At 38.5% G+C, this 16,868-nt stretch overlaps 1 protein-coding gene across 1 annotated transcript in view; it reads right to left on the reverse strand.

Moving 5' to 3' along the window:
• The window catches only part of zmat4a (zinc finger, matrin-type 4a), a 74,337-nt gene that overhangs the window by 26,894 nt on the left and 30,575 nt on the right, over positions 1-16,868 (reverse strand). The window contains exons 3-4 of the mRNA XM_079487603.1: positions 11,791-11,880; positions 4,020-4,176 (exon numbers count right to left, since the gene is read on the reverse strand). Of these exons, the coding sequence (XP_079343729.1) occupies positions 4,020-4,176; positions 11,791-11,880 (247 nt within the window). The remainder of the gene's footprint in view (positions 1-4,019; positions 4,177-11,790; positions 11,881-16,868) is intronic.

The raw sequence follows: 16,868 nt of genomic DNA on the forward strand, positions 1-16,868 counted from the left end.
AGAGTGTGGCATGTCTTACATATGATGTGTGGCATTAACTGTGCCGGAGGTCCTTGCAGAAAGATCACCAAGCGATCCATTTCCTTCCAAGTCTGCAAATTCTGGGCACATTTAACATCTTAATAGCTGAGACACTGAGCACCAAAAAAAATATATTCCCAGGGAGCGTCCCCAATAACACTATCACTCACAATCGCTAGTGTACCGATGCGGGCGGTACTGTCTCGCCAAATATAATTACTGCAGCCATACATCTGCCTTAATAGTTCTTCCATTTTGCTTAAATTAAGTTCAGTGCCACGGGTATCAGAAGCCTGTGAAAGACTGTAAAGTCATTCATTACCAATATCTCAATTGTAGTTTTTATGGTCACCAAGGGTGGCCATAACCTCATTTATAACTGTTACTCCCCACTCTGGTTTTGGGCATGAAACCAGCTCTTCTACATCATTTAAGTGTATCATTAGCACCTTACTGTTAGCTCCCCCACTGTGGTTTATGTACCCGGTCCCGGAAAAGAGCGATGCTCATGTCTGATCTTCCACAAAAACCCTTCCATTTATACGCTGGCCTTTGCCTGGATACTGTAGTTGCCATATAAAAGCACTTTAAAATCACTTAGAAGGCTCCTGAGTATTTCCTTAAGGAAAGGCTATATATAACGGGAATAGAATTAGGTACGGTAAAGGAATTGCAGGGCTGAGAAGAGTGAATACCAGGGAAGGGGTGTATTGAAGTCTCTTATAAAAATCTGTTCATTGACACTTGACTGTGTTTTTTTCTTTGAGGACATACGCAGATTGATAATACTCCGACATCAGCAAACAGAGATTTTAAACATTAATGGGGTTCTGTGACAGAAAATAACATTGAAACACCAGGTAATTTCAGGTGACAGTTTGCAATATGGGGAAATTCATCTTGCGCAAGATTTATTGTAGGCACAAACACAGCTTGTGAATTTGGAAAACATAGACACGGAGAGCAACTATAAAAGAGTCTTACCAACAACAATATTTTGTTGAACAACTACTCTCACTTTACCCTCTGTAGCCTGGTCATGCGTAACGTAGTTAGATTTCACTTTTCTAAAATGTGTTAAGCTGAGAATACTACAATGATTAAAATGCTGCACTGCCATTTTAAGATTTGCACTGCAACATTTGGTTTATAGAAGTACAAAAGGAATTTCTGTCTCTGGGAGAACTTTAATGCTAATCCTTTAAACCTAAAGCAAAATTTGAGTTCAGTTAACAAACTTCTAAATAAACTCATTGGTTTTACTCATATCTCATACAAGAGCACTGTAAACAGCTTTAACTTGCAGAAAAGGACATAGACTTCAGAAAGTGAATTTCACATGCAGTCTTATCCTAATGCAATGGAGGTATGAAAGATTTTGGATCAACCAGAAAAGGACTTTTCTCTTTTTAAATCCTTGCAGTTATCCGCTTTCCTCCCTGAAGTCTTTACTGGAGTTACGATTTCCTTACTGCTGAATCTCATCCTGTATCCTTCATTTATAAGCCTGCACATTTTTGATGCAGCAGATATTTAGTGTGTCTATAAAAAATGAACAAAATACTTCAAAGAAACGTTTGAAGTCTTAACAAGAAATTATATTTTACAATTAACAAATACAGAGAACTTGACTTCTCTCATAAGTGGAATTGTGTGCCTTGAAAATGACAGTTTCTGTAAGATGCTTTACCTGCTTCACACCTATAGAAAGTTGAATCAACCAGATGCAAAAAAAAACATTTACTGTAGTAACAGGAAGCAATTACACATGAGGCTGGACCTGACTGCAAATCACACTGCCGAGTAATTTGATCAGATGGATGTAGCAGCCTTAAATGTCATGTATAAATGAACAAATGTACATGTAGGTCAATACATGCAGTCCTCCGGTGGAAGGGAGGGGATGTTTTGTGTTATTGGCTGATGTCAGCCTTAAACAACAGTCTTTCTAAGGAGATGAGGGGGCACAGGGCAGTCGCTTCACTTCTCAGTGTTGGGCAAAAATCAATAAGTGTGGCCTGTGAATGGCCTGGCTTTATCCTTTACACAGTCAGATCTCAAGCCTTTAGGGAATAAATGTTCTCTTCATAAGGCCAGTTCTCAACCAAGGGTGATATCTATGAAGATAAAGTTTTAACAATCGTTCAGAGAACAGCACTGTCTACAACAATAACGAAAGCAACAAAAAGGAACAATATCTTTGGTTTTTTCAGCTGTTGAACGAAAAAATTATGACGGCCAATAAAATCTATTTGTATTTAAAAGGCTTGTGCATTTGCAAAGGCTTGTCATACAGTAGTACACAAGCTTAGAATAAACATTTGTTACTGTCCATTGGTGTGGATGCTTATATAATTATTATGATTACAGTTATCAGGCCTTAAAATATTCAACTCAAATTATTTTTTACATGTTTTAAGATTTTAATCCAAAAGATCTCCCTTTGGAACCAAATTCTTCATATATACACACTTACACACATACACAAACATGTATATATGTATACGTATATACATGCTCCTGGTCCAGAGGCATTCCTGGTTTCATTTTCTATTTCTCATTTGTTTATAAAAGCTCCTATAAACTATAATATATATTATATATTTGTTAAACATTTTGATTCAGTTTCAACAAATTACAATATAAAACATAGCACATATTGGATCTAATGCTGAAAATGAAACTGCGTACATCTTTAAAACCTCTTTAAACCATCGCCTACTATGTGACTTATCAAAACGCCAATCCGTTTTGGTTAGTTTTAACAAATTTAGCAAAACACCAACTTTTTTACAGTTTGCACACAGATTGTCAGGGTATGGAAAGGCTCAGTGGGTTTAAAGAGTACTCCTCTCTGCTCAGTTAAGCCTGGTCTGAGCTAGTCTCTCTCAGTATGCCACATGTCAGACGGATTGACGGTCTGCCTCCATCCCCTCGGAGTGGGACACAACCCTCGTCTGTCTCTAGCCATCAGATGCAGATGGCATAGCTAATGATGGCATCAGTCAGTGACAGGAAACATGGGAGAAACAAGCAGAGAAAGAGAGTGCGCTGAAGGAAAAACAAGAATACAGTGGCAATTCATTTTAAGCACAGCAACATACTGTAGCGTTAAAAGCGAAATCTGATGAATTGAAAACTGAACCTCATTACACAATAATATGCTTCATGGGGTTGATTACCAATGTCAGCACTGTTTAACTGGTCCAGTGGAAAAGAATGCACACTGCTCTAGTTCTCCCTCCGCCAAACTGCCATGTATGCCCATTACATCTTATCAACTTGACATTGATGGTGGGCAATCTGTGTTTCCATCTCAACCGTTAGAATTGTGTAATTGATCTTAAACACTGCTCGTGTTGGCCCTCCTAACTATCCCATATGTGGCGCAGCTGTCCGAGGAAGACTGTAATTAATAAACGCCAGCCACAGCCAGTAGGAGAGCTGGTGACTAATGCATGTTGAAAAGAACCGAGTCTCTCTCCCTGACTGAAATCAAAGCAAGGCTCGGAGCCTCTCGCTATATACACTTTCATTTCCTTTGTGTATCCTTCCATTCGCTTACACAGTTAGCCTGTATCCCCAAGTGTTCCCTGCTCATGTTGGAGAAAATGTTACGCTATTACAGAGCTGTACGGTTCCAAAAACCAAACACGCAATGAGTACAGCAAAGCACTGCATGATACGGACATAAGAAGGCGTATGATGACGGTCACATTTCCAGTTGGCTGAAACTCCCAATGTATTAGACCGATAGACAGACAGACACACCCGCTCTCTCTCTTCAGCCTAATTTTTAGGTCGATTACCCCTGTAGGCAAGCAAGCGGTGAGTGCTGATGTGCGGTGCTAGACTGAGAGTGTCGGGCTATTTCGAATGCCTGTTCACACACCACTGGAGGGACATATTGTACACAGACCACACTGACAGAACTCCTGTAATACAGACACTCTTCCTGACAGATGCACAGAACCATTTTAAGTTTACGACAGACTTACCTTTGGCTGTTATGGCAGGTTGGTCTCCCAGCAGAAGTTTGAGTCTCTTGGCATGGATCTTGCCTTGATAATGAGACTGAGCTACCACCGCCGAAGTGAAGGACATGTTACACAGTGTACAGCATTTGTTCTTATCCACGTCTCCGTCATCGCTACCCTGCAACACAACAAACGCATTTGATGGGGTCAGAAGGTCGGCAGGAGCAAGTGTATAAAAATGAGACGTGAAATCAAGAGCTTTGAACGCTTAACATTGTAAGTGGTGCCATCCCCATATTGCGTCGAACTTTGGGGTCAAAACCATCTAGCGATACATCAGGTTAAATGTGCAGTGAATGTAACCGTTGAGGAGAGCAAGTGCAAATGTCTCTGGGAAATGCTTATGTGGTTCCCGGTGGGATGCAAATAGGGGTGATTTAACTGTAATAGGGCCGGTTCGATTGAGCCATCACAGACGGAAAGCGAGGACCCATCAGCCTCCATCTGTACGGCCTGCCATGAGATATATTATATACCATACACCAGCTGGGGAAACCGTAGAGCCATTTCACACGACTGCTTTCATTTTCCCAGCAGCATTTGCCTGCTTGGGATGGGACTTTAATAAAATCACTTCACAAACTGAATGATGGCCTCCATTATACCCCTACAGCCCCCCTGAAGCCTGATGTGGCTTTTTCATGCATTTGAACTTGTATCTTTGATAACTGATGCACATAACCCGTAAAATGTTTTTATGGTTGTAGAAATAATAGAAGCATGTCTAAATTTGGTAAGTATTTGACATTACATTTTGGTCTAGTCACACCTTTTACAAGTCATAAAAAATTCATGCTGCTTAAAATTATTTAAAAATATTTTCGGATCGCCATGTGTTCAATTCAGTTGCAAAGTCTATTCAAAAGAATATGTGGTAAAGGTCAGAATTTGAAACCAAGTCCCCTTGCATGCCAAAAAAAGACAAACTACTTTTGTCATTGAACCTAGGACAACAATTGAGTCAGTACTGCCACTTCCCCCTCCAAAAAAAGTACAGGCACAGCAACCCTGGAATTAAGATGCCGATGTCTCCTTTTCTGTCTCTTCTTCCTCCTGTTTTTTCTTTTGCCTAAAACACTGTAATTTTGTAAAGCTTCCACTGTGAACTTTGTTGGTTTTTGGCCTTGTTTATTTTGAACTTTGTCCCACTCCGAGGGGATGGAGGCAGACCGTCAATCCGTCTGACATGTGGCATACTGAGAGAGACTAGCTCAGACCAGGCTTAACTGAGCAGAGAGGAGTACTCTTTAAACCCACTGAGCCTTTCCATACCCTGACAATCTGTGTGCAAACTGTAAAAAAGTTGGTGTTTTGCTAAATTTGTTAAAACTAACCAAAACGGATTGGCGTATTGATAACAGGCGTCATATCTGTTTAATGTAATTACAGAAAAACACTTTATATTGATAGTTATCTAAACAGCGGTTGCCCTTCAGCTCAGTTTTTAGATATGAATAAAACAGGGCTCTTATTTGCATACATTTTCCAGCAATTTTTAACCATTGTCACACAAAGACTTGGACGACAAGAAGGGAAAGCAGATATGACATTTGTAGTGCAAGCGGACTTAAGTTTTGCTTTCAGGCATTCTTACACACACGTATGCACTGTAGCATGCAAACAACAACATGCACATGTGAAACGCAATTCTCTTAAATTACAAAGCCGAACCAACTATTACAATGCGCTTGACATTCAAGGAGCACAATTGGACAAGGAGGCAGATTACAGCTATAATGGCCGTCCTGATAGTCATGGTCAGAAGAAATAAATAGTCCTTACTATTTCTAAGAGGTGCAGATGTCTTGCACAAATTTCTGTAACCTTAAAGTTTGTGCACAGTACATATACATTACCTCTTCACCTGCTCTACATTTTAGTCATTTTTTTTCACCCACACAAGCACTGAATTTTTTCTGGTCCTAGTCTTGCAATGACATTGACTGTTATACAGTTTTTTCTGGTCCTAGTCTTGCAATTACATTGACTGTTATACAGTAAAAAGAAATCGCAGCCAAAAGCAAAACAGGGTGACACTCTATTGAAAGCAAATTGGGGTTTGCACAGAGTTATTGACTGTCAGCTGCAGGGCATTAATAGTCAACATGTTTGCTAAGCAAAATATATTTTAACTGTTAAAGTTTTGTCCGCGGTAGGTTTTGAAAAGTACGGTATGAAAGTATGACTTTGATACATATAGCATGATTGTACATAACAGCTTGCGTGAAAGAAAATAACGCTGATTTTGTGATATTAATACAGATTTTCAAGATTTTATATTAACATTTCTTTTGTTTTTTAAATGATTCATCTTAAAGGCCCAGTGTATGAAATTGCAACAAACGGCTCACTCCCCTGCTCCCCCCTCCCTTTTGAAGCACTACGATAGCCGAGACAGAACTTAGATGTCTTCGTTGCCGAAGGAGATAACGTATTTAAGAAACGCGCTCTTTAGAGCAGTTTTGTCCGTTTAGGGCTAGAATACGGTGTATGTAGATAGAAATAGCTCATTCTGAGGTAATAAAAACATAACTTTATTATGTAAGGTCTTCATACACCTCTGACATAGTTATGTATATTATATTGCATTTCTGTCAATAGATCCTCCAAAAAATTACACACAGCACTTTTAGAAAAGTAGTTTTCAAAGGTAAAAATTCTGTCAGTTACTCACCCCATCTTTATTATCTCTAATAAGACTTTCTCTCTTCATCAGTCTTTACCAAGGGGATATAAGACATGTCAAATTAGATTTATTGATTAATTGTATTTTGTTCTTCTTGAACATTGAGCTTCTAGTCACCATCTTCTTTCACTATTTGGAAGAGAACAACATCGACATTTTCCCGCAGTTTCATGAAATGGAAAAAATCATACAGGTTTGGAATGACGCAGGAAAGCATAAATGATGAACGAATTGTTATTTATGGTAGGCCTATTCCTTTATAACAGATCGTTCACCAAATCCATGCGTTTATTCAGGCATCAAAAAGTGTCTATTAATGGCATTTTTCACAAGAAAAATGACATTCCCCTTTTTCATGCAAAAACGCAAAAGAAAACTCATGACTCAGCTGTTTCCCTGTAGATTAAATCTCCATTTTGATTCTTCAGACATAGCCTATATGGCTCACCTATTCTAAAGCTATGTGTAAAGCTGAAGAAAATTGAATTTTTTTGCAGCCGAAATATGCAGCAACACTGCGATTCACAGCTTGTCACTTAGAAAGATGCATTGCTCTTCAGCAAAATGGTTTGTGTCTTCTTCATTCATCTTTTTGTATCTGCTAGCGGTCAATTCACTTTTTATCAACACAAAACAGGAACTCTACCACAGTGCTTTTCCTATCACAATAATATTAGCACATCATGAATAGCTGTAATTATAATCAGAGTATACAGTAAAAATAAATAGTCTCATGAGCGAAAAAAGAGCAGCCTCTGAGAAATAGGACTGTGGAATTTTCTAAGATCAATCCAAACAGGGGAATGACTGCGAGTTTTCAAACTAAGCAGTGGCACAGACAGAAGTGTTAGGAGTCTGGCAGGTTTATCAAGCCTTTGATGGAATAATCAGGAAGTTGATAACCATCTGATTGGAACAGCAGAACCGGCCCGTGGGTGCTGAATCTGTAATTGCTGCACCAACACCACGAAGACTGACAGAGATACAGACCCTGACACAGTGGTTTAGTGAGTTGCAGAAGATAAAAAATGTGCACCTCCATTAATTCAGACAATTCACTCCGTAACACATCCATTAACACGTAAGAGCACAGTAGGGTTCCATTTATAAAAGAATACATATCTAACATGAACTAACAATGAACAATATATATATTATATATATGTTTTATAATGTTGGTCAAAATGAGTACAATTGTAATTTACAATATTAACAGACTCATTTACTCAATGTTAATAAAAATAACTAAAGTAAAAATAATTGGATTTACTTTTGAGTTCAACTTGGAACCTGAAGTGATAGTTCACCCAAAAAAGAAAATTCCATCATCATTTACTCACCCTCTTGTCATTTCAAATCTTTATGACTTGGTTATAAGAAAGTTGGTAACTGAACAGTACTGGTACCCATTCACTTCTATTGTATGGCGACAAAACCAATGCAAATGAACAGCACAACAGCATTCTTCCAAAAATCATATGTTGTGTTCTGCGGAAGAAAGAAAGTCATACAGGTTGGAAATGACAAGAGGGTTGCCTTTTGTATTTGTATTTTTAGCTTCACTAAATGCACTAAATTCATTAGTGTACATTTACATTTAGCAGACACTTTAATCCAAAGCAATTTACAGTTGATGAATACAAATCATCATAAGATGTGCCAGTAATACAAACTGCAAAGTTTCAGACACAATATTCAGATAGTATAAATCAGAGCATAGCAGAGACAGTTCTTTTAAAAACATCTAAATATGTGAACATCTTTATGATTAGTATCAGTACATTAATGTGGCATCATAAAACATATGTGAGGTGTCAATAACACAAGCAGCAGTACCTCTCTTTCAAAGTGTATTTTTTTTTTTTTTTAAATAGTATGGATAGTCTAACAATGCATAAGAATAAAAAAGAAACACAAACTAATAGTTCGTATGAAGCGTGGGCCGATGTCTCACTCTCACGTGTGAATTTCACACTTAGTCACCGATCTCTCATTAACCGAGTGAAATGAAGAACTGCCGAAAAGCTCAAGTTCACGTTCTCAAATTCACCAGCTCAAGTTCACTTTCATCACTCTACATTCTCCCTGGTTCTTCCTTTGTGCGCCGCCTTGCCGCCTCCTCCCCCTGGAAACGTGAGTCCTGGCAGGGGTTGGTTTAATCACCGCTAATTAAACAGGAGTCAGTGTCCGATGGGCTATTCGATCATTGCAGGAGTTGTCCCAAGCTGCTAATTGTATCTTCTGCAACGGCCCACGTATTGAGTTACAGTGTTGGAGACTTGGGGAGAGATTTTTCAAGTGTCCTTAGGGGACCATGTAGCTATTAGTAGCGGTTGCAGACAGCTGATTTGTGTTAAACAGATAGATGTGGCCAGTGATCTCATGTACGATCGGCTGCTGTTTTATTAGCCGTTGAGGGATCAGAGGACAGCCAGTTAAAACTTGGCTGCTCACTGACTCTTGGTGCAGGTATAGATTTGCATCTTCAGAGTGCTCAAGGGCTAGTTCCCCAACACAACCCTTTGCTGTGAAAAACGTGCTAAAAAGAAAATGAATGACAGCATTTGGTTTTAGTACTGACTGACGGGTGCCGTTAGAATAGTTGACAGTATAATTAAATGGTTCATATAATATTTAAGTGTAAGAGTTTTAGGGCTGTCTACAAGTCAATTTATTGTGAGTAATGTTTAAATATAATAAAATAAAAATGAACTCAACAATCACGCAACCGTGAGACTTATGCAAATTTTGAAGTATCTTTTCTAATATCAACACTTACATGTTTTTCTAGTCAGTATATCCAACCTGGCCTCATGGGAAAACATGGGGTGGTGGTTTCATATGAACTTGCTCAAAGCTAAATTAAAGCTCCATGAAAACATTCATGGCAGAAAACAATGTGACCGTTAGTTCTCTTTTTTTCCCCTGAAAATCATATACCAGGCCTATTTTACTACAAGATTATTTAACCTTCAAACTTTTCTGGTATATTTTTTATTCAACAAACAAATTATAGATATTCTTCCCGAGCAACCCAGAAATATTTTGTTAATAGACAAAAGTCTAACAGGTCTCAAGACAGAAAGGATTCAGATTCAAACAATATTCTTCTATTCCTATAATTTACACATTAATAAATACTGTATCTACATACTGTACCTACATCAACAATGTTTTGCTAATAGCAGTTTGCTAATGACAGAAAGACAGTACTGTACTGTATTTTAACTGTGAGCAGCGTGCAGCTGAAGAAGTTTAACCAGAGGAAATTATTTATGATATATCGACTATAATATATCGGCCTCATTTTATTATCAGCGGATACAGATAACAGTAAAAATTACCATTTATCATCTGATACTGATATGGCCGATTTTCTATCGTGCATCACTAGTTATAAGTTTTGAGAGGTTGTTATCTGGGAATAGAAACCTGCAAATAGCGCGACTAGTCGATCAGAATCAAGCATTCCAATGGGTGGTGTCATAAGAGCTCCTTAAAGAAGAACTTGAGGAAAAATGAGAGTGTAAATAAAATACATTTTATTTTATTTTGAATTCTAAACCATGACAATATCTGAAGGCAGAACACAACAACAGCCATGTACAGTACAGCTCATTGATCTATAAATATCAGAAAGGGTAATGTAGTGGAAAAATAATTGCTTTCAGTTCCACTCCACTCCCTTGGTTCCACTATGAAAAATGCTGATTCTGAGGACTGTCAACCTCCTGACTCCTGAGCTTCCCTCTATCACATTATGTGTTAATGACAGAGAAAAGGTAATCATAGAAATTCCAGATCTTGCACTTTTTTGTTTCAGGGGATTCATTTTAGTTTGTACATTAACTGATAAATGATTAAAGAGCCTAAGAAGATTATTTAAATGATGATTATTTAGCATAATTAAAACTTCATTATTTCAAACTTAACTTATTTGATACAAGAGCAATAAGTGCTTGCCTGTCATCAGACAATTTAATAAACATCAAGATTAGAAAGAAACAGGAGACATGAGCACATCCAGTCTCCGTGATCCATCACAGTTTAAAATCATTTCTTGGCCCTTTTTACAAGCCAATTCCTTATTTCTACTGCATTAAAATCATCTTCAGTAGATAATGGCTCATTAAAATCACTGTGTCCAGTCTATATGACTATAAAACTGTATATGACTATAAAGTCTATTGACTGATAGTGATAGATGACAGATGCATGTATTTTGGTTGGTGCCATCGATCTATCAAAGTACATTGCTAAATTCACTGCAAAAATTCAAAAAGAACCGCAGTCTTTTGAAATCTGCCTAATGAACAATGAACATACCAATTGCTTTTATTATACCGTAAATTGTTACTGTATATCAATACAACAGACCAAATGAAATACAATTTCATTCTGACTGTATCCCATAGCTGCTGGCTACATTTTCTCACCATCTGACTCTCACATAAACACTAACATGAGCTTTTGGCATCCTGCAGTGAGAGGTTTGCCGGTCTGTTTAGCGGAAGAATAAAGAACATGTAACATCTGTACAAACCACAGGCATCATAGCCCATCTCAGCACAAAAAAAGGCTGATCCAACAACATTCACACAAACTTGTGATTGTGAGTTTCTTTCATTGTTTGAATGGTCCATCAAACATGGCTATAAGGCAGAAGCAGTGCAGCAGACAGACCGTCATCTCAGCTAGACTCGTTTCAAAAGATGTCTGATGTTCAGAGTTAAGTTAGATTCGAAAAAGTTTCATAGTGAACAACAAAAAACAGCTCATGAAAAGCTTAACTGACGTGCCATGACTCCTGGATCACCTCAACATTTACCCACAAATAGGTCAACGGTCACAATAACTATTCACTGAGTGGACAGAAAGCGATCAATAGCTGTAAAGACCCATTAAGAGAAAAAACTCACCACCCGATCATTGAAAGAGGGCAAAAGGTTTGACAGCAGCTTTTATGTGATGCATGCTGTGATATTACCTGCATGGGCATTTAAGAACACATCAGAGAGGCGTCAACATAAGGGATGGGACACTCACATCATCTGTTCTGAGCTTCTTAGCCGGGCACCCTCCATCCACTGGGTGTAACATGTAATACAGACGCACTTTGTTTGCATGTTTTCGACTCTGAAAGGGATGAGCAGAGAAAAAGTATTATTTAGCTTAAATATAAGGAATGCATTACACTGGTATACAAGCATTGTACTGAAAACTGCTGGCAAGATTCTGAGCGGAACCAAAATAAACAGCACACCAGTCCTCAGGGGCCTGTACCATGATGGTAGTTGAACAAACTCTGGGTTACAGGATTGGATTTGAGTCGACAAAACCAAATCGATGCAATCAGGCTTTATTGGTACCATGACGCAGCTCATGAACTTTCGCTGTCAACTCAGGCTTTGATCCTTAAGCTATGATTACTCCACGCGTGCGTGCACATAAAAGAGTGACGTCGGCAGTGAATAAGCAATCGCGTTCAATATGGATGGAGCGAGAGCGATATATTTTTCCGCGCAGGAGCAAGAGATTATTCTTCAGAAATGCGATGAATATAAAAGTGTTTTTCAAGCACGCAGTAACACTGTATCTGCTGCCAAAGCAAGAGAACAATCTTGGAGGAATATTGCTGATTACGTTAATGCACAAATTAAACAATTGATGTAAAATTATGTAGGCTATATTAAAAAGCATTAAAATGTATTAAATGCTAAAATGAAAATATGTGTATTTGTGTCGATACATGCATACATACATGCATGATGCATAAATACATACATAGTCTAATCTACATACATACGTGTATGTAAAATGTGAATGTACAGGCTAAACTATTACATCCTAAGAAAGATTAATATTCATTGATTTTTAGATGCAACCCCAACTCCAAACGTTCCTGGCAGCAGATCAAGACAAAATATAAAAATATAATTCAAAGCGGTGAGTATTTACCACAACCTTTTATTATTTTTGTGAACATTTAATCACAAACACTTGTTTGCAGCAAACAGAAAAAAGTGTGAAATATGCTTTTTTTTAGAAAATAAAATTAGTGTGAAAGGTTAAATTTGTTCATGTGATGTCACCCTATCAAGATATCTTATCGGCAATTTTATAAAATCCCTCTTTTATGGACATATGGACTCTTTCTCTCTGAAGTGCTCGTCTAACAATTTGCGCGGAGATCTCCACAGGATTTGGGAGAAAAGGTGAAGCCATTGCAACAGAGAACAGACTCAGGGAATTAGTTATGTCACCTATATGTTTCTTTGCTCACAGCTGATTGTGAAACTTCAGTCTGAGATCTCGAATCCAGAACATAACCTGCCACGGAGCAGGTTAGCCATGCAGCGTAAGATACCATGGTGACGAACACCGATTAAAGCCGAGCTACTTTCATGGTACCTAGAACCCAGGGTTGGCACAAACTAAACTGAAACATAGCTGGCTAGCCACCTTAACCAGCTTCATGGTTTCCAAAAACTAATAAAACTTTTCTGTTAATTTAAGTCAAATAAAAGATCTGCCTAAAAGTTGTTTGGAAAATAGTAAAAAGTAGAAACAATAATGAATTAAAATAAATTAATGGAAAAATATAAAAAACGAAAATAAATATGAAATAAAAATAAATTCAGCTAATACCGTATAGCAAACAAAAAAAAGCACATAACAAAACTGCTATAAATGTAACTAAAATATTTAAAAAAATTAAATATCAAAGGAAAAGACCATTTAAATTTTTGCAAAACTACACTGAAAACACAACTGTAATAACTCTGTATGTATTGTATTTTCTTTTTATTAATTTTAATCTTATTTTAAACAAATTTTTTCCATTGTCTTTGCTACACGTTTAGAAATGCTTTTACAATTGACTTTTACATTTATTTATATTTGCCTCTTATATGCCTTAATGCAAATCAGCAAATCAGTGAGTATTACAAGACTGAATTAACTGAAAACTGAACAGGAGAATGGAAGCAAACAGGAAGAGCCAACCTTATGCACAGGTAGGGCTGGGCGATATGGCTTAAAAAAAAAATCTCCGATTTTTTCACAACAAACCCGATTTTCGATTTTAATCGATTTATTTTTTCTATTTAAAAACAAACTACAACTGACAAAGAAATTGCTCAAAACAAATGTACTCTTTATTTTGTTCTGATTTTCCTTTATGCAGTTTAATCTAAATTTCCCATTGGGGCATAAGTGTAACAGGAAACAAGCCTTAAAACATGCTTATAAACGAGATGGCAGGCCCTGCCATTGTAAACAGTGAAAATGTAGCTTATCAGTTTTCTAATAACCTCAAACTTACAGTGACACAATGCACCTTCAAAATAACTTAAAATACGAAAAAATAATTTAATTGTGTCCCTTTTTGGTCAAATAAATGTGGCAAAAATGACTAAATTAGATTGTACAAAAATACATACAGCAGTGGTATTCATAAAGTGCAAACAAAACTTTAAACAGTTTTCCTGAATCCCTGAAATTGTAAACAAAATGAAACATCTACATCCATTACTTTAGTTTCAACATTCTTCATTTACACATTTTTAGCCAGGAAGACAAGCCTGTCTACTACCTCTGGCTTGAGGCATGCCCGGTTACATGTAACAATGCCCTTTCCCACACTGAAAAGCCTATCTGATGGTGCACTTGTAGCAGGGACAGACAAGTGTTTTTTGGCCAGATTACTGAGCCTTGGGAAGTTTGGTTCGTGACGCTTCCACCACTGAAGTGCATCAGTGTCTGGGTGTGCCGCTACACTCTCAACAAAATCCATGTCGCAATTAGACGCGAGCCGCTTGCCAGAAGCCCCTCCCATGATGCGTATTTCACTCACGAATGGCGCGAATTACACGCGTGAATGAAGCGAGTAAAATCAAAATGTTCAAGCGTCCAACTACTCGCGAATAGCGTGTTTTATTCGCGCAACTCGCGTTTGGTGTGAGCACTCGAGAGCGTCGGTCGTAGAAGTTAAAGAGAAAACCGATTTTCATTAAAAAAAAATCGCCCTAAACGTCAAATTCGAGTTAATCGATAAAATCGATTTATCGCCCAGCCCTATGCACAGGCCAATAAATAATTATTGCAGCTGACGTTAAGTGAGTGCGAAGCCACCAAGCCATACATTTCTTGGCTTTGACAGAGTGGCTTTCAGAGAGCGGGCTAAATCAATTCATCGCTCAGTTTACCTGAAAATGATGTTGTTTGACAAGAAGGTAATTGAACTTCACCCTAAACACAAAGGAAAGAATCAAAGGGCGGATATAACGGCCAGTGAGTGACACTGATAAACGTAAAATATAACACACTCTTTTCCACTTAAAGGACTGAAAGATTTTCTGAACACATGGACCTGGATGAACTATTTACATTGTTGACTACAGATGAATGGGGTTGTAAAATGTAAGTTATATGGTAATATGGAAGATGACAGATTGTTGACTACAGATGAATGGGGTTGTAAAATGTAAGTTATATTGTAATATGGAAGATGACAGAAACAGAGAGATCACCAGAGACAGGCAGAGAGTGGAAGCCAGAGTTATTGAGAATGACAGACACTAGGAAGATTTGAAATAATCACTTGATGCCTCTTGAGCACCTTGGAAGCCCAGATATACAGACATTTTGATTTTCCTTCAACATATGACACAGCTAAAACGAATATTATTGTTTGTTTTAGATGTAAGGCAAAGTGTATACATGATTTAAAGTTCAGAAATCCTGTATTTTCAATATACGGTGTATGTTTGTATCTCCTCTTTGCCCCGCCTCTCTGACCAGATTTTTTACATAACTCATCACTCTGAAAAGCGAGTTGTGCTATGATTGGCCAGTTAACCAGTGTGTAGTGATTGATCAAATACTGCAAGCATGTGACGTAAATGTAACGCCTCTTACCATATTCGGAACAATAAATAACACGCACGCTTTGGCCCTTCTTGATCAACCAGTGTTATGCCATGTCTCATCGCGACTCAACAAAGACAATAAACCCCATTATAAGCATGACATTAGTTGTTTCTACTTGAAACATAATTACTGATTATTAGGACTTATGTTGTCTATTTTCACGTTGTGCGCGTGTCTGCATTTTCAGATCACACAAAAAAACAACATGCGCTACAAACACAAGACAAACTCAACTCGTTAGTCCAACTTGTATTGGTTTTTAACAAAAACTTTTGTGCACTGCCAGCCATGATCTCTCCCAGGTTCGTGAAGCAATCATCCGTGAAATGAGCTCCACAAACTTGAATATTCGGATTGTACCGTTCTGGAACAGTATTGTAAATAAAATTATCCTATACATTTGTTTCTAAGTATGTGCAATCCCCTGGGATCGAACCCATGACCTTGGGGTTGATAATGCCATGTTCTTACCACTGAGCTACACGAAAGCTAACAGTGTTTCTGGGGGTGAAGGGAGTGCATGGTCAGACAGGCGAGGTCAGGCAAGGAGCGAACGACATTCAGCATAAGAGGGGATCCAATACGGCGAATAAACGCTCGGACCGAGGGAACCGCAGCTTCGGGAGCCTGGGAAGAATACAAAGGAGGTTGGTTATCGAAGCAATACATAAGAGGGGACAACCCAGTAGACGACTTGTTAGTGTACTCCGCCCACGTGAGCTACTGGCTCCAAGAAGAAGGGTTATGAGAACCCAGGCAGCAGAGCATCTGACCCAGTTCCTGGTTGGCGTGCTTGGACTGGCCATAGACTGCGGGTGGAATCCTGACTACAGACTGGCTGAGCCGCCAATCTGTCGGCAGAATTCCCACCAAAAGCAGGAAATTAACTGGGGCCCCATGTCGGAAACAACGACCGTAAAACCTGGGAGACGCTACAATTGCCTGGGCTGTCTCCTTAGCAGAGGGGAGTTTGAGGAGAGCCAGGAAGTGGAACGCTTTAGAAAATCAATCCAATACCATGAGGACTACCGTATTGCCACTGCAAGGAGGGAGACCGACCACAACATCCAGGGCAATATAGGACCAAGGGCGGGAAGGAACAGGAAGGGGTTGGAGCAGCCCAGATGATGGTGCGTTCAGGGAACATGCCCAGCTAGCAGAAATTCTCGTGGACGGCACCCAGCGATCTTCTG

The sequence above is a fragment of the Barbatula barbatula genome (genome assembly GCF_947034865.1).
Source record: "Barbatula barbatula genome assembly, chromosome: 2".
Classification (NCBI taxonomy): Eukaryota; Metazoa; Chordata; class Actinopteri; order Cypriniformes; family Nemacheilidae; genus Barbatula; species Barbatula barbatula.